This window comes from Pseudorca crassidens, chromosome 2, assembly GCF_039906515.1.
Source record: "Pseudorca crassidens isolate mPseCra1 chromosome 2, mPseCra1.hap1, whole genome shotgun sequence".
Lineage (NCBI taxonomy): Eukaryota > Metazoa > Chordata > Mammalia > Artiodactyla > Delphinidae > Pseudorca > Pseudorca crassidens.
In genome coordinates this window covers 116,969,459-116,993,783 of record NC_090297.1, presented here as the reverse complement: position 1 = coordinate 116,993,783, position 24,325 = coordinate 116,969,459, and the positions used below count along the sequence as shown (strand labels likewise).

The following is a 24,325-nucleotide window of genomic DNA, read 5'->3' as shown; positions in this document are numbered from 1 at the left end:
CTGCAGTGACTAGCTTCATGCTCGGAGACACGTCATTCTAAGCTGAGAAAAGGCTTTGGTGTGATTAACTCGGTTTCCTGATGTAGAAGGACAAAGTATAAGTTTTTAGACAATTTTTTTTTTCCCTTAGTAAGAAAGACTGTAGTTCAAATATTTGGACACAATAAAGGAAACTTTTACTTAACCAGGTTGGGAAAAAGAGTGGAAAAGAGTTCAATTGTTTCATCTAAACAGTAACAGGCCACAAAACCATTTTAGGCTTCCCTTCTCATTACTAATCACTTAACACTGATGATTCACTTTGGGTCTTTTCTTCTCTTTCTACATACAAAACAGAACAAGGCAAGTTTAAAAATTCTTTATTTGAACTTTAGACAAGGAACAAGTATTGCATTATAAAGACTTGTTTAAAAGCATGACATAGTCTGTTGTCATTGTTTCTTTATGTGTTGTAAACCAACATAAATATTAAGGAAGAGAATGGTATATCTTTCCTCTGCATCTTTAACCCATTCTTAACGGAGCATGGATACAACCCTTAGAAAGAAAACCCTGGTGAAATGGCATCTCTAACACTCTCTCCTCAGGTTCTAATGGCTCCAGGGGAGAAGCACTGTTGGTCTTAGCCTAACCATATTGGCAACATGACAGGAAACTAGTATCTCTAAGGCCAGTAGTGCACAGCAGTTTTCATCTAAAATTCTATTTATTTTCCCACCATCTTTTATGAAGATGACTGACCTAGAAATTAGGGCTGAGTGTGAGTTAAAATGGTCCAATATACATTTACTGTGAAAGTCAACCTGCTCATCTCTATCTGGGATGATCCTACTGGGGGATATGCCAAACTTCCTGGTTTGCTTATTAACTAATGGTCACCGACATCGCTGGCGGCAAGCAGCAGGACAGTGTGCTGTTTGCTGACTTTGGCAAATGATGAACTATGGTTTATTTAATCCTTGGTTCCCCAACTTAATATCATTTAAAGTCTTTTAATGTGCTAAAAGTCTCTAAGGCAGCAAACTAATATGTTGAATATGGTGTCCACTATTTCACAGTGACTAGCCGTGACATGATTCATACGTAGGATCAGGTTTCCTGATCAAGATACCTTTGTCATCCTTCTTTTTATAAATTCTGACAGATAATCTGACAGATATCAACATAGATATTAATGCACAGATATTAGAATAAACTGCTAAAAGTTCTAGTCTTATCCAAAATAAACTTTGTTTTAAGCTTAGTCTTTAAAAATATAAGTTAACAGGATACATTCTGATTTCTTTTTTTCAGGTAAGAGAAAACTGTTTTTTTTTTTTTAATGTGCATAGTTCCAGCTGGACTCCAGCAACATTTTTTGGGGTAGTCCAATACTGTTTCCTAGAAAATTACAAATTAACCACAACCCCTAGGGAAACAGGAATTGCTCCATCCCAAATACTGTCAGGGGTCAGAATAAAAATGTCTTACATTTCATTTTCTTTCTTTAAGCTTTATTCTTGTTTTTAAGGTAAAAGTTATAATTAGTATTCCTATTAGCAGCAAAGATCCTAATTTCTGTAAATTAAAATGACTCAGGACTGACAGAAGTCACATTTTCGCAAAGAATGAGAGATTCACAGCAGGTAATAAATGTCTATCAATTTGGGCATTAAGCAATCTTATTTGAGAGGTTAATTCGCACGAAAACAGCCAATAGTATGCAAGGTCTCATGTGAAGTTCAGGCCTATGACTCTGCAGCAGGAAGCTGAGTTGGCCCAGCCGTATGCAGTGGAAAATGTCCATGTGGTCAGACTGAAGAGGGGGCATATGGGCTCTTACTCTGGCTCTTCAGTAAAAGTGGTTACTTCTAACAGACAGTTGAAAGTGGAAGCTGCTTTGAAACTTTTCAAAGTGTTAGAAAGTCTAGTACAATGACAAGTTTTTCTGATATGCTGTCAAGTTTCACAACCTGAGCTTAGTGAAATGGCAAGAATCAGAAAATAGTACAAAAATTGCAAGGAGCTCCAGAGTTCTCCAGTTTTAGTCACTCCAAATGCCACAGCAGCAGCATCTTATCAGAGTGTCACTGCTGTGACTACTGGGGGTTCATTCCCAGGAGGAAGATTCGAGCCAGGAAAGTTTGATCAGGACAGTGCCTCTTTTAAAATGCTAGAAAAATTAGTTTGAATCCCAAGTTTCTTGCCTGTTTCTAAGTAGTGTTTATTCAGAACACTCAAGAATGACTCATATAACACGGCTGCCTTCAAATACCGCCATGTCTACTTCCTGCTAACAAGAAAAGGCAAAGAAATGCCAGCTTTGTTCTGGAGACTGTAGTCATTTAAAAAAAAAAATTAGAAGATGCTCTGAGCTTTTATAATTACAGGGGGTTTTTCACTTGTGAAAAGACAACCCCCCACCCAATAACCTAAACTGCAAGAATGGCAAGCAATACATTTGTTTCAAGATGATCCTTTCACAAACCCTAACTTTGGAAAGAGGCATTTTACACTGCCGCCCTAATGGAGCTGTGTCCCTGTTCTGCTGAGTGAGTTAACCCCACGGAGAAGAAGCTCCTGACGTCTGACTCAGTAGACAGCATGAGGGCACATCCACTTCCATTAAGCCTTAAAAACTTGGAACTTGCAACTAAGTGGAAAAACCGTTCCCAGCAGTCTCTGCCATCACCTCTCAAGACAGTAGTACTGGTGGCCCAAAGGGCACAGAGTCACCTAATAATAGGCAGACTTGCCTCCTCCATGAGCTTACCTAACATTCTCACAAGCTTGCAAAATGCCACTTAAAAACTCAATAAATTAAAAAATCACACATACACACACACACACACACACACACGTCCCCCATAATTCCTGGCTGCAATCCCCAAAAGGCCTTCTCACCAAAACAATTAAGCCAAAAGACCAGTTTATTCATCAGGCAGAGCAATTTTCCATTTCCTAAAGGACCTTGAGCTAATGTACAGACATGACAATAAAAACTACCATTGTGCCCCGAGATTTAACAGTAGCCTCGACAGCAGTTTAAAAAGTAGAATACTTGTCAGCTGCCTTTCACTCATTTCCTGAAACTTTACCCTGAGGAGAATCCTGTTCCCTCATCTCAAAAAGATCAATCCAAGAACGGGTAATGACAAGGGGTGGAAGGGTCAGTGAGTGAAAAGCGAAGGAGGCAAGGCTCCCAGACTGCTTTTCGTGGTCACTTCACAGGTACACTTAACCCACACTTTCACCTGAAAGAGAGGCGTTAACGTGACATAATGAAGTCTTCAGTCTGACCAGTTGGTAAAATGGACACAGGAAAACCTGGGAATAGAGGGATAAAGTAAAAGCAAGTGCCCCAAACAAGGAATCCACGTGATGGTTTGTTTTTGTGTGATTCAGTGCAAAGGAGAGGACGGAAGCACCATCTACAGTCACTCCACACACACGGTATTTGCATCCACCGTGATGACTACGACAGTTGCAGGAGAAGACTGGCAGCTTGGGAATGACCATGTTGCCACTGCCTACCAGCCATGGTAGCAGCCTCTTGTCTGGCTAATTCACAGGACAGAATGGGAAGGAGCAGGGCCAGGAGAAGACAATCCATGAGAAGACTGCCCCGCAACCTAAAGGTCTTCTAGGCACTTGCCTTCTATTCCTTGGCGCCCCTTAGAAGCCAGAGTGGTCCCCAGGGAAAATGGGTCTTGTCTGAAAACCGCCTGGGGCAGCCAAATCAGAGCGGAGTGCTGCCCTGACTTAAAATGGTTGCTACGTGGCTAACGGATACTTTTCAAACTCCAGATTCCCAGGGAATAGAGCAGCAGAGTCCCCTTCTTCCCCTCACAAGAGTTAAACTGATTTCCTCGGAAAGCGTCTAACTGGCTTGAGCACAGAGGCATCACTGTCCACAAAGAAGTGCTGGTGAGTCTTCAAAATTATCTAGGAGCCACGCCTAATTTCACAGGCAGAAAACTAACTCACTCAAGGTAGGCCTTGAGGAGTTGATATAATGTCTCGTTCCTTTTCTTGCAAGGAGGAAGAGATTGATACAGTGTGGAATGGAAGGGAAGAAATCTGACAAGAGCAAGTCAATTAGGACAGGAAGCGGTGTTTGCAGAATGAATTCTATGGAGAAATTCAAAAGTTTCATAGGAGGAGAGGGTAGAAGACTCACTTTTTGAAGCTGAAGGTAGAAATCACAGAGGAGACAGTCAAAGTACAAGTGAACAAAGTAAGATATTTTTCTGTTTTGTTTTTGTTTTTAATAATGGGAGGACAAAAGAGTTAATTCCTTCACTGCCTTTTCACTGGAGAATTGAAAATGATTGCCATACTATGGGATGCACTCCACCAGCAGGAATCTAACTTGCCTGTCTGCAAAGTTTTAAAGGAGTGAATACTTATCAATTCTCAAGAGAAAAAGCTCTCGTTTGTTTAAATGTAAAGTCGCCTACATGCTCCTTAGCTGAACTGGGTATCATATCAATAGAAGGTGTGTAGTGTGTGGAGATTCACAATAAAAATGAAGGATTTGTCCTGTGGTCCTTGAGGATCTGAACCAGATTACTAAAGAAAAGACATAAGTACGTGTGCTAACGCTCAGTGGCCCATGGTCCTCAGAATAAACGGTAGCTGTGGCTTTAATCTTAAACTGCAATCACATCAAACTTTCAGTGTTTTAAACATATGTATTAATGAAGCTATCTCCTCTTTCAAAGCCCGCCTTCTCTTCCATTTCATTCTCGCAAATTTGCTACCCACCCCCGACCCCAATACAGTTGTTCACATGCAGTCTCAGGTGTGAACCGAATATCGCAAGATAAACTTTACCACCGGGGGATTTTCCCCTTTACCTGACACTCCAAATTGTTTTGACTCTTTTGGGGATGCTTTTGGCTCTTCTGGCTTTGACATTTGCTTTCCAATAAGCACACATCCACAATTGGTTTGCATTAAGTTGATGAAAGATCTAATGAGTGGAAACATATGGGTGCTGTTAAATAAAAGTCTCTTTACCATAACAATAAGTGAAATGGCAGAGAGGGGAAGTGTATCTTATTTGAAAGCATATGACTATTTAAACACAAAACAAATACAGAGGGAAAAGCAATTCAGAAAGGTACAGAAAAAAATTATCTACACCAGACAACAGTGGAGGATGCAGGGCTACACATGCCTGTGGAGATATGCTGCTCCCCTTGTGTCTGAGTTCCAGTGCTTTCCGAGTCGATGGGCAGATGGTGAAAAATAGAGCAGCTTCTTTTTTTCTCTTCTATCTCCTGAATTCTATTATGAGGCAGTTCTCTGCTTGCCACCAAGGCAGAAAGAAGCATTTCTCTCATCCACTCACCGGTCTGGCAGGGTCCCATCCTTAGTTTTCCATTGTAGCCCCTGGGTACTATTGTAGTGACTCAGGGATGGTGCTGACAACGTGGGCTGCCTCTGTGGCTGCTGGAGGGGAACCAAAGAAGGTGTTGGTTTGATTCCTCTGCTGATCTCGGAGGTAAGGAGGAACTGACGAGCTTTTGATGTGGAGGATCCTGGTGTCCATCACCTGACAGTCAATCTGCATCATCACTTCATAATCCTGCCCATTGATCACATTCTCTGCAGACAGAAATAAACACAAGGAATAAATATTCAACAGAATGTGCAATTCTGCTATAAGCTTCAGTCCCAGAAAGACATCAATGCGCTTCAAGGGTGTGAACTGTCAGCACGCTTTCAAGGGTACAGAGAGACTTCATCAGTCACTAAGCAGAGCTATAGTGCCAGGATGGCCTGTCCTCACCTCAATTCTAGTTCCCAAACCACCTTCACTGGCTCAGTAAAGGCTGGAGCCACTGTCAGAGTTAATACCACAGATTATCTGTCCACAGACATTATATGTCTTGTATGCTTTCCATGCAGTGTATCACCACGACTGGACCAACTGGAACAGCAGGCGATTTCAGTTGGGGGAGGGGAGAGTGTAGAGGGAAGAATACTTAAGTTCTCCCCTTCCAACAGTGGGCAGGAATAATTGTCAAAGGGACCACCATATCATGCGAAAGGTTAAGGAGACCTTGGCCAGGACTGCCTGGCTCCTGTTCATCAGTAATACTTCTAATTTCATGAAGACATTCCCAACTATGAATTTAAAGATTTGTGCTTAGGAACATAAAATACAGTGAAGACTGACAACAAGTTGTAGACATCTGATAATCATGCTCTTTCCCAGAGACCACTGTCACTTCTGTTCCCTATTAAGGCAGTCCTTAATTTCAGTTCTGGATTCCAGGTACAAAGAGAGCCATACATTTCCAATTTGGGATTAAAAGGAATGCTATAAGGACTTCCAGGTAAACTAGAGGCTATTGGCATAAGGGAACGGGAAAAACCACATAGAGCCATGCTTAACACATATGGGGTAACTTACTATCATGAGTTTAATATACACAGACATGTACTACACTCCATTCTTCCTGTGAGGACAAAAGCTCTTTATTTTCGGGAGAAGGCCAAATTATTCCCCGATTTGTAATTCTAGGTGGTCATTTTCCAACTTGTAGTCAATGAAACTTGGGCATAAAACTGATGGCAGAATTATAAATAGATAACATCTTTCAAGACCAGCTGGACATTCATAGCAATGCAGTTAGAAGATGTGTAAACTTGGAAGAATGCTGGGGAGTCAACGTGGCACCTCAGTTCGCATTTTCAGCCATGAATCCAGAGCTGGGTGTGGGACCAGGAAGAATGCTGGCGAGGGCCTAGTCCTGCACTGCCTTTTCATGAGGGTGATATACAGCCAACCAGTGATTTCAAAATTAAACATTTGGCTTCTCCGGGGCAAAGAATTGAACTTAAAAGTGGAATTCTTTCTACTCCATTATTTTTTTTTTCTTTTTTTTTTTACTACTACACCAGGCGTGCCAAGTATTATAAATCCAGAGGAAGAAAATCCAAAGTTTGACATTTGATCCTCAGATTCCATTATGTTTGGGAAAATTGAACTATGGAGCTTGTAACTTAACGAGGCAGGAAATGACTTAAGGAGATCATCTAGTCTGGGGTGTCTTAAATTAGGGTCTAATGCACAGGCTTCAGGGAGTCCATAAGTTCCCTAAAATTGCATGCAAAGTTTTATTTGTATGTGCATTTTTCTGGAGAGGGGGTACATCAAATTCTTAATGAGGTCTATGACCCCCTAAAAGTTAAAAACTATTAAATCTAATAATCTATCAACTTTAAGTGCCTTGAGCAGATCATATATCCCATTTTAAGGCCAATGGAAGACATCATTATTCCACTTCTATTGGTTGATTGCCTGTTTCAATTTCTAAAATAGTCTCCATTGATGGTGAATTTCCCATTACAAGTCTTATAAATCTCTTCAATTACAGTTGAAGCTAATTTCCTTCTTTCCCAGCCTTACTAGCAATGAAGAGCAGTTGGTTGCTGCTGTGTAATAACTAACCCTACCTATTCTTTAAGACCATTGCTGTGAACACTTAACTCCAATATTACAACTCCTGCCACTTTGTAATGGCTATCAAATCATTTACTTATCTTTAGAGGATTAAATCTGATTGGCTGTAAGTTAGCCAACGTTTCCTATCAAAGTGATTTCTTTTCCAAAAAGTAGGCAATGGAAGAAAGACAACCTGTTAATGTATTTGGAGTCATTACATTCAGAACATGTGACAGGGTTCAGATTTCAAGGTGCCACACTAGTCATTTCCTTTTGGAACCATGGGCCCTCTCTGTTTTAGAAAAACTGAAAGACTGTGTGCATATACACACACACACACGGACACATTGAGACACAGATGATCAAATAATGAAGAACACATGTATAAAAGACATGTAATATACATGACTAATTTTTACTACTTTCCTAGATTAACTCAGAATCCAGATGACAGTTTAAGATCAAGACTAGGTTCTGTCATATAGCCCATACCACCTGCAGAAGTTATTAGAGCCCATGCGCCTGCTATGGTTTAAACTGATAACTGGAGTTCTTTAATAGCTTAAATGTTGGGAAGAGATGAAAAACCTGGTGATATGAGCTCAGATGCTTGGGGGAAAACTAAAGCTGCGACCTGATTCCAAAACCTGGGAGTCCCTAGTCATGGCTGAAATGGTACTGTTATCTTAAGCCCAACCAGGAGGCTCATGCTAGGTACGGTTTGGGTGGCTTTAAAACGGATTCTGTTCTTCTCTCCTTTCTGAACTTCTAGGCCAAGGAAACAGTCAGCATTACTAGAAGAAGATTCTACCAGATAGTTCTACCAGATAGGATGTGAACGCCTTAAACCGAATTTAGGAAGCCCCTTCTGAATGACAAGCTGGAAAATTTAGGTTTAAAGTGACACGCCATTAGGAATCCCAAGTTACCCAACACCTCTAGAAAATAGTTAAAGGGGCTACAGCAATTTCTTTTCTTCAGTCTACTCTGTGGGACCTTATAAAAGTCCTTTGGTTTTCAGTATTGACCCCCTTGGATAGTGAGTGAGGTGGTCTCTATTACTGATGAGGTTCTAATTATTTTAATTAAAGGAGGACAGAATGGGAAACAGCTTATGATAACTTGTGGTTTTCATAGGCCCCTCCCCTGCACTGTCAGGCATCTGTTCACACGATCTGCTTCCAGGAGCATCAGAGAGGCTCCGAAACTCCTCCCCCAAGTGGCAGATGAAGCTCCCGTTATCCTTTACTTTCAGACTTTGAGCATAGTTAATAATTGACCACCCTCGGAAAGGACATTTTCAACTGTTGCCTATAATTTGTGCCTCGGTGTGAATAAAATATACCAGAGGAGGTTCTAACTGGAGAGATGAGAACCTGAAGACTCTGGTGGCTCAGGTAGGGAGGAGAGGAACAGCCTCTGAAGGAAAACCCAGGCAGGATGTGAGAGGCTGAGGACGGACGGCACACTTTCATTAAGGGCCAGGCCTCCATTATGAATAGGCAGTGCCCCAGTAATAAGAGAAAACATTACAGCTCATGGGCTTGCCGACAAGAGGGAACAAAGTCAACAACTAGGGAGTTGTTAGAGCTGAGTTATGTGAAAAGACTGCTGAAGGATTTTTGTGTACTTAATGAAAAAGACAGTGACTGGGAAAAACAGAACCAAAAGTTACAGTATGGAGCACAAATGTTAAAGGTTCACTTTCCCTCTGCTATTAGCAAACATTTGGGTGCTGCACAAGCGATATAAATAATCTTATGTTCTGGGACTTCTGAAGTGAACAGAATGAGAAGAAACACTGACCTGAGTCAGGAAAAAGGTATGAAATATGAATACTTCAAATTCAAAATTGATCAGGCAAATAAAAAGGAAAAGAGATGACTGGCTTCAAACATGAGCGCCAGAAAGTGAGTCTGAATGCCCAGAGGGGTTGGGAAAGCAAGAAAAAAAGTGCTTGGACACTGGCGGTGGAAAAACTCTAGGCAATGTGGAATTCTGAACAGCCTGTAAACACACAATAACTGAATTAAGAATGGCCTGCCAAGGGGCTGTTAGCTGGGAGATGACTAACACACACACCAGGACCTTAACCATAAACAGAATTTAAATACCCCCAAATTTCACAGAAAGTTTAATTTTAAAAAATGACAAGACTTCACCAGTGCTTTGCAAAGACTATGTATGATAAAACAAGATTTCTGTTCAGAATCAGACACCAACCCTAACAAGAGGCAGTTTGCTCTGTGTAAGCTAGGCTGGTGACAGGCAGTGACAGGCTGTCAGGACCTGTGCCTGAATCCTGTAGGGTGTGGGGTATGTGTGTGTATGTGGGGGAACATGGAAGGTAAATAAAAATCCCCCCTTCCACTGATCACAAGAGATACCTGCACCCAAAACAAACACGTGGAAAAATCATGAAAGAAATCCAGAAGGGTAAGAAAGAGGAGACAAAGGAGACAAAGGAGACAAAGGGAAGGGAAGGCGGGAATACAATGAACAATAAGGGGTGAAACATCACATGTTTTCGGTGGCTTTCAAAAACTTCCAAAGCTGACTTCACCATGTCTAACCAATCTTATCTCCAATGTTTAACCGGAGTCCTGGTTTTGACCATCCCAGAGCACCATGCATTTTATCTTTGCTAGTACTTTATCCTCTGCTTGGAAAAAAAAATTAAAAAGCTCTTTCTGCTCTTCTCTACCCAAATTCTCCATCCAGTCAATTTCTATTAACCCTTTAAGGCCCATTTCAAATCCCACTTCTAAGAAACCTTCCATGAAAACTCTAGCATTGATCTTTTTCTTTATAACCAATATATAAATGTTCCATGTCACTGAATATGTTAAAATGCTTATAGAAAAACGGTTTGGCTCCTTTAAGAAACGTTGGGCATTTCTGAAGGTAGCGGGTGGGGGATCAGTGGTAGAACTAGATAGAACCTCTCCCTCAACAGTGGGGAAGAAGACTGAGTGAGTAAGTACCAGTCGTATTGCAGATGCAAACACAAAATATGCTTCCGACTTGAAAAATCTTTCTGGAGACATAAGGGAGAACACTTGCAGGAGCAAAGAACTCCTAGCAACCACCATGTCTGCCCTTTGCCGTTTCCGGGACAGAGGAGAGATTTCAGGCTGTGAGTGTCCAAAGGCAGGGAGGGATGGCGGGAGGGATATTATTTGTTTAACTGCAAGACAAATCAGGATTTGTTAAATATTTAAAAAATACATGTGTATTTATTTTTTTATTGAAGTATAGTTGATTTACTACATTACATAAGTTTCAGTTGTATAACATAATGATTCAGTATTTTTATATATTTGACTCCATTTAAAATTATTATAAAATATTGGCTATATTCCCTGTGCTGTACAATATATGTCTGTATTTATTTTATACATAGTAGTTTCTACTTCTTTATTCCCTACCCTTATCTTGCCTCTCCCCCTTCCCACTCCCCACTGGTAACCACTAGTTCTCTGTATCTGTGAATCTGTTTCTGTTTTGCTATATTCAGTCATTTTATTTTTTAGATTCCACATATAAGTGATAACATACAGTATTTGTCTTTCTCTATCTGGCTTATTTCACTAAGCATAATACTTTCCAGGTCCATCCATGTTGTTGCAAATGGCGGAATTTCCTTCTTTTTTATGGTTGAGTAGTATTTCATTGCAGATATATACCACATCTTCTTTATCCATTCATATGTTGATAGACACTTAAGTTACTTCCATATCTTGGCTATTGTAAATAACGCTGTCATGAACATTGAGGTGCATGTGTCTTTTTGGATTAGTGTTTTCGTTTTTTTCAGATATATACCCAGGAGGGGAACTGCTGGATCATTGGTAGTTTTATTTTTATTTCCTTGAGGAACCTCCATACTGTTTTCCATAGTGGCTGCACCAATTTACATTTCCACCAACAGTGTACAAGGGTTCCCTTTTCTCCACATCCTCTCCAACATTTGTTATTTGTGGTCTTTTTGATGATAGCCATTCTGATGGATGTGAGGTGATACCTCATTGCGTTTTGATTTGCATTTCTCTAATAATGAGTGATGTTGGGCATCTTTTCATATGCCTGTTGGCCATCTGTATGTCTTCTCTGGAAAAATGTCTATTCAGGTCTTCTGCTCATTTTTAAAAAAATTTTATTTATTTATTTTTATTTTTGGCTGTGTTGGGTCTTTGCTTCTGTGCAAGGGCTTTCTCCAGTTGTGGCAGGCAGGGGCCACTCTTCATCGCGGTGCGTGGGCCTCTCACTGTCGCGGCCTCTCCCGTTGTGGAGCACAGGCTCCAGACGCTCAGGCTCAGTAGTTGTGGCTCACGGGCTTAGTTGCTCCGCGGCATGTGGGATCTTCCCAGACCAGGGCTCAAACCCGTGTCCCCTGCATTGGCAGGCAGATTCTTAACCACTGCGCCACCAGGGAAGCCCCCTTCTGCCCATTTTTTAATTGGGTTGTTTTTTCAAAGTTGAGTTGTATAAGCTGTTTATATATATTTTGGATATTAACCCCTTACTGGTCATATCATTGCAAATATTTTCTCCCATTTTCTCAGAAAACAGCTGTCTTCTCATTTTGTCAATGGTTTCCTTTGTTGTACAAAAACTTAAGTTTAATTAGGTCCCATTTATTTACTTTTATTTTTATTTCCTCTGCTTTAGGAGACAGATCCTAAAAAATAGTGCTACAATTTTTGTCAAAGAGTGTTTTGTCTATGTTTTCTTCTAGGAGTTTTATGGTTTCCGATCTTACACTTAGGTCTTTAATCCATTTTGACTTTATTTTTATATATGGTGCTAGAGGATGTTCTACTTTCATTCTTTTATATGTAGCTGTCCAGGTTTCCCAGTACCACTTATTGAAGAGACTGTCTTTTCTCCATTGTATATTCTTGCCTCCTTTGTCATAGATTAATTGACCGTGTGTGGGTTTGTTTCTAGGCTGTCTATTCTATTCCACTGATCTATGTGTCTGTATACAGTACCATACTATTTTGATGACTGTAGCTTTGTAGTGTAGTCTCAAGTCAGGGAGTGTGATACCTCCAGCTTTGTTCTTTCTTCTCAAGATTGCTTTGGCTATTCAAGGTCTTTTGTGGTTCCATATAAAATTTTTAGAATTGTTTGTTCTAGTTCTGTGAAAAATGTCATGCGTATTTTGATAGGGATTGCATTAAATCTGTGGACTGCTTTGGGTAGTACTGTAACTTTAACAAGATTGTCTTCCAATCCATGAGCACAGGATATCTTTACATTTATTTGTGTTGTCTTCAATTTCCTTCATCAATGACTTAACAGTTTTCAGAGTACAGATCTTTCAACTCCTTGGTTAAATTTGTTCCTACGTATTTTATTCTTTTTGATGCAATTGACTGTTTTCTTGAATTCTCCTTCTGATAGTTCATTATTAGTAATAGGAAAGCAACATATTTCTGTATATTAATCTTGCATCCTGCAACCTTGAAGAATTCATTTATTAGTTCTAATAGTTTTTTTTGGTGGACTCTTTAGGGTTTTCTATATAGAGTCATGTCACCTGCAAACAGTGACAGTTTTACTTCTTCCCTTCCAATTTGGATACCTTTTATTTCTTGTCTGATTGCTGTGGCTAGGACTTCCAATACCATGTTAAATAGAAGTGGTGAGAGTGGGCAGCCTTATCTTATTCCTGATGTTATAGGAAAAGATTTTAGCTTTTCATTGTTGAGTATGATATTAACTGTGGGTTTGTCATAAATGGCCTTTATTATGTTTAGATATGTTCGCACTATACCCACTTTGATAAGAGTTTCTATCATGAATGGATGTTGGATTTTGTCAAGTGCTTTTTCTGTGTCTATTGAGATGATCATGTGATTTTTATCCTTCCTTTTGTTAATGTGATGTATCACATTGATTGATTTGCAGATATTGAGCCATCCTTGCATCCCTAGAATAAATCCCACTTGACTATGATGTAGGATCCTTTTTATATATTGTTGAATTTGGCTTGCTAATATTTTGTTGTGGATTTTTGCATCTATAGTCATCAGAGATGTTGACCTGTAATTTTCTTTTTTTGTAGGGTCTTTGTCTGGTTTTGGTATCAGGGTAATGGTGGCCTCATAGAATGAATTTGGATGTGTTCTCTCTTCAATTTTTCAGAACAGTGTGAGAAGGATAGGTATTAGAATTTGTTAAATATTACATGGGTGTTATATTCCTGAACAATGGGGAGGCAGATGAGAAAGAGCTTATCTAGTTAGAAGATCTATAATAATTTCATTAAAAAAGTGTATGGGCCTAGAACAATGTATACAAAACCCACCAACCCTTAAGGAGCACTTGTAGTGGTCATGATGATTGAAGGGAACTACTAAAATTTAATGGGCAGGGGCCAGGAAGCTGAACAGTCTGTAATGCACAGGGACAGTCCCATGCAAAACTGTCCTGTATCTCATACAATATTCACATAGGCTAAAAAAAAAAAAAACCCTGATTATTACTATGGTAATAAACTCACTGTTTTACATTTAAACATAGAGCGCTTTTACATGGGTTTTATATACACTAAATTTCCAGGAATAAACTACTGAATAATAATTTATTTATTTAATAACACCTCGTGCTTCTGCATGCCAGACACTGTTCATCTAATTCTCAAAACAACCTAATTCAGGTATTATTATTATTATTCCCCATTTTATAGATGAGAAAACTGGAACATAGAAACATCATGTGATTAGCCACTCAGCTGACAAATGGCAGAGCAGGAAGTTCAAACCTAGGCAGAGTGTCTTTAGAATACATTCTTATAACCACTCCACTATGCTGGCAATATTGTTTTTTTTCTGAACATAACCAAGAATTATTCATCATTTCAGAAAATCACATCACCAGTGGCAAACACAATCTTGGTATCTGGGTCACTATCAGGAAACTCTAGTATAAGTTTGCATTTGTAGCTGTTGCATTCGCAGTGATAGTACATATTGGTTCAAGCACCTGATGTGCTCACTGTGTCTTCTAATGCAATATAAGCATAATAATATATAATGCCTGAACACTATATATATTTATTAATTCAACAAATATTTACTGAATTCCTACCATGTGCCAGGCACTGAGGATACAGTAGTGAACAAAACAGAAGAAGTGAGGAGTGAGCCATGCAGCTGTCGAGGGAGGAGCTGAGTGCACATATGTCTGAGATTCCGGGACATTTTAGTGCAGAGGACAGGCAAGCAGTAGGAAATAGGGGTAAGGACTGATTGGTAGGAAAAAACAGGGCTACAAGACTGACTGGCAGGAGAAAACAGAGCTAGGACTGTAATTTTGGAGTTATCTGCAGACAAGACAGATGGAGTCCTGAAACCAAATGGTACTCTTGGGGGAAGAGCAATGGGAACGTGTGTGTTAAGAAGGATGGGCATGAACCCACAGAATGGGAGAAAATATCTGCAAACAAAGCGACCGACAAGGGATTAATCTCCAAAATATACAGACAGCAGATGCAGCTCAATATCAAAAAATGAACAACCCAATCAAAAAATGGGTGGAAGATCTAAATAGACATTTCTCCAAAGAAGAAATACAGATGTCCAAAAAGCACATGAAAAGATGCTCAACATCACTAATTATTAGCGAAATGCAAATTAAAACTACAGTGAGGTATCAGCTCTCACTGGTCAGAATGGCCATCATCAAAAAATCTATGAACAGTAAGTGCTGGAAGTGGGGGGAAAGGGAACCCTCCTACACTGTTGGTGGGAATGTAAATTGGTACAGCCACCATGGAGAACTGTATGGAGGTTCCTTAAAAAACTAAAAATAGAACTACCTGATCCTGCAATCCCACTCCTGGGTATATATCCAGAGAAAACCATAGTTTGAAATGATACATGCACCCCAATGTTCATTGCACCACTATTTACAATAGCCAGGATATAGCAGCAACCTAAATGTCCATTGACAGAGGAATGGATAAAGAAGATGTGGCACATATATACAATGGAATATTACTCAGCCATAAAAAGAAACGAAACTGAGTTATTTGTAGTGAGGTGGATGGACCTAGAGACTGTCATTCAGAGTGAAGTGAGTCAGAAAGAGAAAAACAAATACCATATGCTAACACATATATATGGAATTTTTAAAAAAAATGGTTCTGACGAACCTAGGGGCAGGACAGGAATAAAGATGCAGATGTAGAGAATGGACTTGAGGACACGGGGGGTGGGGGAGGGGAAGCTGGGACAAAGTGAGAGAGTGGCATGGACATATATACACTACCAAATGTAAAATAGATAGCTAGTGGGAAGCAGCTGCATAGCACAGGGAGATCAGCTCGGTGTTTTGTGACCACCTAGAGGGATGGGATAGGGAGGGTGGGAGGGAGGCTCAAGAGGGAGGGGATATGGGAATATATGTATACATATAGCTGATTCACTTTGTTATACGGCAGAAACCAACACAATACTGTAAAGCAATTATACTCCAATAAAGATGTAAAAAATAATAAAATAAAAATGAAGATGTGGTACATATACACAATGGAACATTACTCAGTCATAAAAAAGAATGAAATAATGCCATTTGCAGCAACATGGATGAACCTAAAGATTGTCATACTGAGTGAAGTAAGTCAGACAGAGAAAGACAAATATCATATGATATTGCTTACATGTGAAATCTAAAAAAAGGGTACAAATGGACTTATTTACAAAACAGAAATAAAGTCACAGATGTAGAAAACAAACTTGTGTACCAAGAGGGAAAGCGGGGAGGTGGGGGGAATAAATTGGGAGATTGGGACTGACATCTACACACTACTATATATAAAATAGATAACTAATAAGGACCTACTGTATAGCACAGGGAACTCTACTCAATACTCTGTAATGACCTATACGGGAAAAGAATCTGAAAAAGAGTGGGTATATGTATATGTATAACTGATTCACTTTACTGTATGCCTGAAACTCACACAACACTGTAAATCAACTATACTCCAATAAAAGTTAAAAAAAAAAAGGATGGGCATGAAGGAAAAGGGTAGGTCTGTGGTTTCATCAGATCACTGATTATTATTATTTTTTTTTTTTGCGGTACGCGGGCCTCTCACTGTTGTGGCCTCTCCCGTTGCGGAGCACAGGCTCCCGACGCGCAGGCTCAGCGGCCATGGCTAACGGGCCCAGCCGCTCCGCGGCACGTGGGATCTTCCCGGACCGGGGCACGAACCCGTGTCCCCTGCATCGGCAGGCGGACTCTCAACCACTGCGCCACCAGGGAAGCCCGATCACTGATTACTTTTAACTGAGAAACCAAACTCAGTTTGTAACCTTCATCCATTCATTCAGCAAGTGTTTGCGCACTGACTATATGCTAGGCATGGTTACAGACTCTTATAAGCATTTAGATCCCATTTTCTGTATCCAAATTAAACAGAGGGTGAGTTTTCTAAAGAAAAATGGATACCATATGATGGGTCACAAAACTGTCAACCAACATTTACTGAGTGCCTTAAACTGTAAGGAATTACAGAAGAAAATGAGGTTTCTTCCCTTATGCAGATTACAGGAGTGTTGCAAAAGCAGCAGAATTACATTTAAAATATTGGTAAAACATCAAACAAGTGCATTTCCTCAGAAAGGCCTTTTCTTACTACCAAAACTCAAGTAGCATCCCCAAATCATGTCAGTTCTTTTCCTTCACAGCACTTATTACAACGTATAATTAAACACTGGCTTGTTTACTAATATATGCCTCCCCACTAGACCATCAACTCCATAAAGTCACAGTATGTCTGTTTCATTCAACACTGCATACCCAGAGTTAGCAAAGTCCCTTCTCAGCAGACAATGAAAAATACAGAACATGGTTAGTAAGGCTGTCCTTCATACTTGCTAGTCATGTCATCAGGTAATTCTTTGCTTTATGAAAGTTCCACCATTCTTTGACCCAACTTGAGAACGTGCCATCCTAGGATAGTTCAGAAATGGTGGCAGCAACAAAGAATTTCTAACATCCTCAAACAAAAAAATAATCCTATTAAGACCTCTGAAACACAGCCAAAGTCACTGCTCTTCAACCCCAAGTATATATTTTGAATTCGTAACCATCAACAGTGACTCTTTTAGAGATGACCACATGAAATTTATCCCCTGGGAAATTTAGGGGCTTATGCTACAGAGGTCTAAGCTATAAAAGGTCAAGTTCCTACTTTTTCTCAAGTTCAGCTCCTCTAGGGCTTTTGATAGTTTCCTAGAATGATTTCAGGAAATCTGGCTAATTCCATAATTGTTCAAAGACTAATGGTAAGACGCAAGAGGGAAGAGATATGGGAGCATATGTATATGTATAGCTGATTCACTTTGTTGTAAAGCAGAAACTAACACACCATTGTAAAGCAATTATACCCCAATAAACATGTTTTCAAAAAAAAAAGACTAATGGCATTAGTTTTGCTTTACACCCTGGACTTGCCTACTCTTTCCCTGAAAATGCTGCCCACATATGTGAGAGGTTTTTTCATCAGATCATAGAACACAGTTACAGTTCACTGATCTCCATCAGCCCCTGAAAGATCATTAAAATGGACATGACAACATTATTACTCATTTCTTCAAACTGATTCTAAACTACCAAATCGAAATCTGATTATGTAATTTCAATTAGTGCCTCAAAAACTGAAAACAAGTGAACTTCAGGTATGAGTGGCAACAAAGGGACCCATAAGAAGACTGGATTGGGGTTAAAATTCATTCTGAAAGCTGAGTGAACTAGACCTAGGACCTGATTTGCTGCCCTAAGACACAGTTTGGAGTTTTAGCCTAGAGCCTGGGCCCAACTATAGGGATGGCCAATAACTTTATTGCTTCTAATAATTAAATCACTGGCACCAAGTACTGGAAAATTGTTCAATGGTGTCACAATCTGAAATTTGAGAACCATAAGAACAGAACCAATGTTCAGAAGCACTTCCCTATAAAACCAGAACATGTGGAATAACTAGCCCGCAGGCAGATTAAGGACCAAACCTCCGCAAGTACTAACATTGGGTTAAAGGGCACTCGTTCTTCTGAAAAATAGTGGCTCTGTAATTGCATTTAAAGTTAATATATGGGAATTATACATTCTTCTCAGAGCATTAAAACGTCTTTCTCTGCAATATTTCTGCCATTGTGTTGGGCAGGCTCAGCTTCTAAGATGAATCACTGAATCAGAATTTTAGAAGATGAAGGAACCTGAGGCCTGATACTGTCATATTACTCTCAGCCTATTAAAAAGTCTAGCATACTTTTTATTCATAAAATGGAAACTTAAAATATTTTGGAAACAATAGTCACACAATACCAACTACATTCAGAAAAACTCACTCACACGCTAGAAACAACTGTCAACAGGTTAAGATGAATGAGACCTGACATGGTATTGCAATTGCGGACTAAAAACCAATAAAGTGAATCATTTATATATGGCCAGAAGGCAGTTTGTATAACACTGAAGGCAGCCGTTCTGCATTTGTTTTTAATAGGAGGAAGTGTCTCTCCCCTTCCACATTAGCTCAGATATAAAACCTGCTGGAGGGCACAGAAACAGGTTAGGGGGCTCTGTAAACTCCTGAGGCTTCTCAGACACACCCATTCCTGAAGCTCCATTCAACTTGGACACCTCCTAGGAGGAGCCACACTAGAATGTCAGCTCCCTGAGAACAAGGCATTTTTATGTTTCTTCACTGCTGAATCCCCAGTGTCTGGCACACAGAAGGCACTCAATAAACATTTTTAAATAAATGAATGAATGAGGCCTCGGCTGTGTGGAAGTGGCCCCACAGGACGTTGACTTAAAGAGGGTGTTAGTATTCCCCTCCGCCACACTCAGAGAACTGAGCTAAACAAGAATTAGAGTACGGCAGCTCCCTCAGGAGAGACAGGCTGTCCTATGGATTCAGTTTTTAACTAGAGAATTCCTTCCCCCTCAGAAAAAAAGGCAGGAGTGGAGGTAAAAGGGAAGTGGAGACCAGGCTCACAGGTCAATGTCCACAACATTATTTGCCATTTTGTGTCTCATTTTCTCCACTGAAATGTCTGCAGTTCTGTCTGCAGTAAACCTGGCTGCTTTTCAATCACATAATGTTCAGAAAAACCTGGACATCTGAGAACTTTCATGTGTTTACTCCCCTCAGTTACTTACAACTGATAGCTTTGTAGGCTTACATAAGTGAAACCCAGGGAATAGGTCTTCATAAAGGTGTCTGCATTTATAAATAGTTCTATTGCTCTTTTCAAGCTTTGTAACATGCAGCCCTGCCTGCAGCCGTTTCATTAACAATAGGTAAGGCCAAATATATGTTGAGATTCTGAGATTGTTAATTCAATCTCATCCTTAGTTGAAATTTAAGCAAGTGTTGAGTCATCTAAGATTTTACTTCTTCAGAACTTAAAATGTTTAAGTTTATCTTTTAGACACAGAGGTCTTTGATAACAAATAGGATTTAAAAAAAAAGTCTTAGTTAAGAAACTAACGCAGATATCACTCGTAGATATCTGGAAAAGAAATAACTGATGACTGATGCCTTTTTAGACATTCCCATAAATGACTGAAGCTCACTGTGGCATTTTCAGCGTTCACTTTACTCTTGCAGATGAAGTAATCAGAAAATTACTGGAAAAGATTTTTCCTTTTGCTACTATTGGAAACCAATCTGGAAAAGTTGTCTAACAATTGAGGAAACATCCCTGTATTTATTTAGAGGAAACAAACTAGAAGACACATAACTGAACAGCTGATAGAGGTCACTGCCAAGTAAAATTAAGGCTCTGCTGTGAACTGATATCCTATCCCCATCCCCACCACCCCAAAAAAAATTAGAAATGGACTGGCTTTTCCTCTTCTCTCAGATTCTCAAAAGAAGCGGCTTAGGGACTATAGAATATTTTTGATTTCTATAACACAAAATAACTTGGAATATACTATTCCATGCATTGAGTAATTTTTCCATTCTGTGAATTCTGATACATTACCACATAAGTCTACAAATACTACCACTTATGACTCCTACAACAAATACCTCTTTTCTAAGAATTTATCATGAGTTTTGAATTATTATAAAGTGGGATACAGACAAACCATCTCTTGCTATAATTGTACTGTTATTCTCTGAGCCATAAAAGCTATTTCTGTTTTTTGGCAAGGAAGCCATTTTCTCTCAGTCCTATTTCTATTTCTTCCAGAAAAAGGAAGCAGTTGTATTTACAAAACTACTGAGTAAATCCCGGTACCATACAGGTCTTTGGCAAGAAGCCAAATGGCATTTTGGAAAATTTAAAAGTGAGTTAACCATAAAATGCTCTGATCAATAAATGTCATGTGACTTTCTGAAAAAAGAGTGAGAACAGGGAGTGAAGGATGATACCCAGGGATGAAGTCCAATGGAGAGAAGTCTCTTGCTCTCATTTTTTTTACAAACTAAACTCACAAAAGCAAAGAGGTTGTTTGTTTTTTTAAGATAAGACCTGCTACATCGAAAATGATACTGAATGAAAAATGGGTATACTTGGGTAAATGTCACATTCCAGTGTTCTACTCAGCTGTGAAGATGACAAACTCTGCTGAAAACCAAAAACTAAGCCTGCTCTATCCCCCAAGGCCTGTGTGGAATGTATGCAACACATGCTCTGAGAATAGCTTCAAGACCAAATTCCCAGAGATTCCTGGTGTCAACTATGATACTCAAACCATGAAGAGATTTTTTTATCAAGGATGTCATTTTGATTTTTTGAACTCCAGAGAATTTCTCATGCTCTCTCATGGAACAATTCCTAATAGGTGTCACTGTTAACAGCCAAAGCATAATCTTCTTAAAGGATCTGTAGTTGTTCCCACAGGAGTGTTAACATCAGGGATACAGGGCCCTCCTCACACTCCTGTCTGTTCAAGACTCTGCAGGTTTGCAGTCAAGAATCCTGTGCTGTCTTATGTAAATACTTGGGTAGGAGACACAGAAAATGTGCTCATAAAAGCTACTGGCTGTGGGTTCGGTGGACCCAGAGTGGTATCAGGACAGGGACTGCTTTCAGCTGAAATGTCTGACCGAATTCCTGATTAGCTGTGATCATTCATAGAATTAGCATGTGTTCTGCTCCAAATGATTACATAACACAGTTTCTATCTGTAAGTAGTGTACAATCAAGGTGGCAGACAAAATACATAAAGAAAACACTAATAATTAGTTCAGAAGGAAGATATTAAAAAATTACAGAAAAATATAACAATTTGCCTATATGCAACAGAAATTAACAAATGGTAAACTTATTAGGGTCCTATTTGTAGTTCTGTTGTGACAGATAATTATACTTTCTCCCAGTGAAAAGTCATTTAAGAATAAATACAGTAGTGATGGGTTGGTGTTTTGGAAGCTGCAAGACTTATTTGTGAAATCCAAACACTAGCTGGTCCAGCGACAAGAGTAATGGTTATAATAAATTAAGGAAACTTCAGTTCAAACAAAGAAATTAATAGAGTTGCCTTTAACTAAGTGCAGCTATAAAAGTGCTCAGGGATAAGGAGGAAGAAGAGATTAATTCCTTCTGGAGCAAAGGGAAATTGAGTAGGAGAAAGGTGACTGAGGATGCTGATGTTTTATTTCCAAATAACAGTTTTGATGTGATTACTGATCAAATCCCACATTCAGTAACTAACTTGCCATTCTTACTTTCTCAGATTTGTTCTGTCTTGTCATGGTTCATGGCAGGTTAGTCATAAATCATTGTGCAAGCAGTATAGTAGGAGTGGGAATCGCAAACCTTACTCAAGCTGTGCATTTAATAGTTAATATTTCTGAAGGAGCTTGGCAAGCTGCCTTCAGCTCATACGGCTATGCACACCACCTCCAGATAAATGTACTCTCTATAGAGAGAATTTTACCAAAGAAATGAACAGGGCTGAGATACATTGCAAAACACTGCATTTAACCTTCTTTGCCAAAACTGTTGTACAGAGTTGGACAACCACCAACCTGACTTACCAGTGCATTTCTTTTTTAGGTCTGACAGCCTGGTGCATGTCCTTAACTCAGAATGGCAACAGTGTGGGACCATGCTGTAGACTCACTTCCTTTCCTAACCTGTGTGTCACTGTACTATTCCTGATTTAGCTCCCCAGCCTTAAGTGGCCTTGCCTTCTGGTTTGTTTGCCCCTTTGATGACTCTGAGGAAGCACTGGTAGAGTCGCCCTGCAGCAGAGGCTGCATGAGAGACCGGCATGCTTGCCAATCCTATAACGTAACACAGTGAGGTGAAAATACTAGGTCTATGTGAAGTTCTATACCTATTCTCATTATTCCTGCTGTGTGGAGACAGTCCAAAGGAAGGACTGGTCTATGTCTGCTATGATATAGTAATTAATGAAACAATTGTTTTAAAAGTACAAATTACATTGAAAGTATTCCTAATGAATTGGGTTTTATGTTATAAAATCATTTATAACCTCTTCTGGATTTTGGCCCAGCTCAGCTCCAAACTGAAAACGCATGGAATGTGGATCAGAAGACCAGGGTCAGCTTAAACTCATTTTCCGGGGAAAATCACTTTACCTTTCTGATCTTCCACTTTCGAATGTCTTTTTCATTCACTGAATATTTTCAGAGTGCTTACTGTGTGCCAAGCCTGTTCTAGGTGCTGGAGTTGAGAAGTGAACAAAACAGACAAAAGCGTTTCTTCACAGCATTTTCTCACAGCATGTCCACTCTAGTGGGCAGGAGGAGGTCAACGATAAACAAGAGAAGTAAATACATAGTATGTTTGAAAATGATGAACATTAAGGACAAAACTAAAGCACGGAAGGGGCATATGAGAAGCTGGGGGCTAGACTAGAATTTTACAAAGAGTAGTCTGGGAAGGCCTGACCAGGAAGATGATTTTTGGTGAAAAGGTGACTTTTTCGTCAAGACCTGACAGTGCTAAGGCAGCTAGTCATGCAGGTATCTGGGGAAAGGGCATTTCAGACTGAGGAACAGCCAATATAAAGGCCCTGAGTATCTGAGGAACAGCAAGGAGGCCAGTGTGACTGGGGCAGAGAAGGAAGGAGGCATGAAGCCAGAGAGGGACTAGGGGACCAGACTCCTTACGGGTCACACAGATTTGGGCCTTTACTCTAATTAGATAAGGCACAACTGGAGAGTCTGAGCAGGACTATCACTGGCTGACTTAGGTTTTAATAAGATCATTTTGACTAGTGTCTTATTTATTGCAAAGGATATAACAACCACTCATATTTTCAAAGATCTTAAGAATTAAATGTGATAATCTTTGTGGAGGACTTTCAGGTTATAAAGTGATATATAATAAAATGTGACTTACTGTCACTGTGTGGAGTCAGTGTGGCACAATGGAGAGAGGTCAGACTTTGGAATCACAGACGTGGGTCTGAAGGCCAGCTTTTCTAATTAGTAGCTAGCAAGTTTTTGGAACTTCATCTGTAATAGGGTGGCTGCGAGAGTTAAACATATTAATTCAAGTACCTAACACAGCATGCAATGCACATCTCTCTAAGAAGCAGAACGGAAAGGCATCAGAGCACAGGGAAGAGGCCTGGGAATCAGTGATCCCAGGGTCTAGCCATGACCTTCCACTGCCTCCTGGTCTTGTGGCGAGGAAGTCAACTGCATTCTCCATAGTGAATTCATTTTCTCCATCTCTCCAATGGATGGAGATTACAGTGACTACCGTTTTCCTGTGGTGGTATCAGGGTTGAGGAATTAATACTTGTGACACTGCTGTATGAAAGGAGATACTGCAGAGTGTACCTATTGTTAATACAAGTGTGACTAAGACTTACATTATGGAGACAGTGAAAGAATCCAGAGGAAGGTGCTGCATTAGAAACAATGTGGGATTT

At 39.8% G+C, this 24,325-nt stretch overlaps 1 protein-coding gene across 1 annotated transcript in view; it reads right to left on the bottom strand.

The window, feature by feature from the left end:
- Nucleotides 1–342: 342 nt before the first annotated feature.
- ATF6 (activating transcription factor 6) overlaps nucleotides 343–24,325 on the bottom strand; it is a 219,850-nt gene continuing 195,867 nt past the window's right edge. The window contains exon 16 of the mRNA XM_067728453.1: nucleotides 343–5,592. Coding sequence (XP_067584554.1) covers nucleotides 5,384–5,592 — 209 coding nt within the window. The 3' untranslated portion in view covers nucleotides 343–5,383. The remainder of the gene's footprint in view (nucleotides 5,593–24,325) is intronic.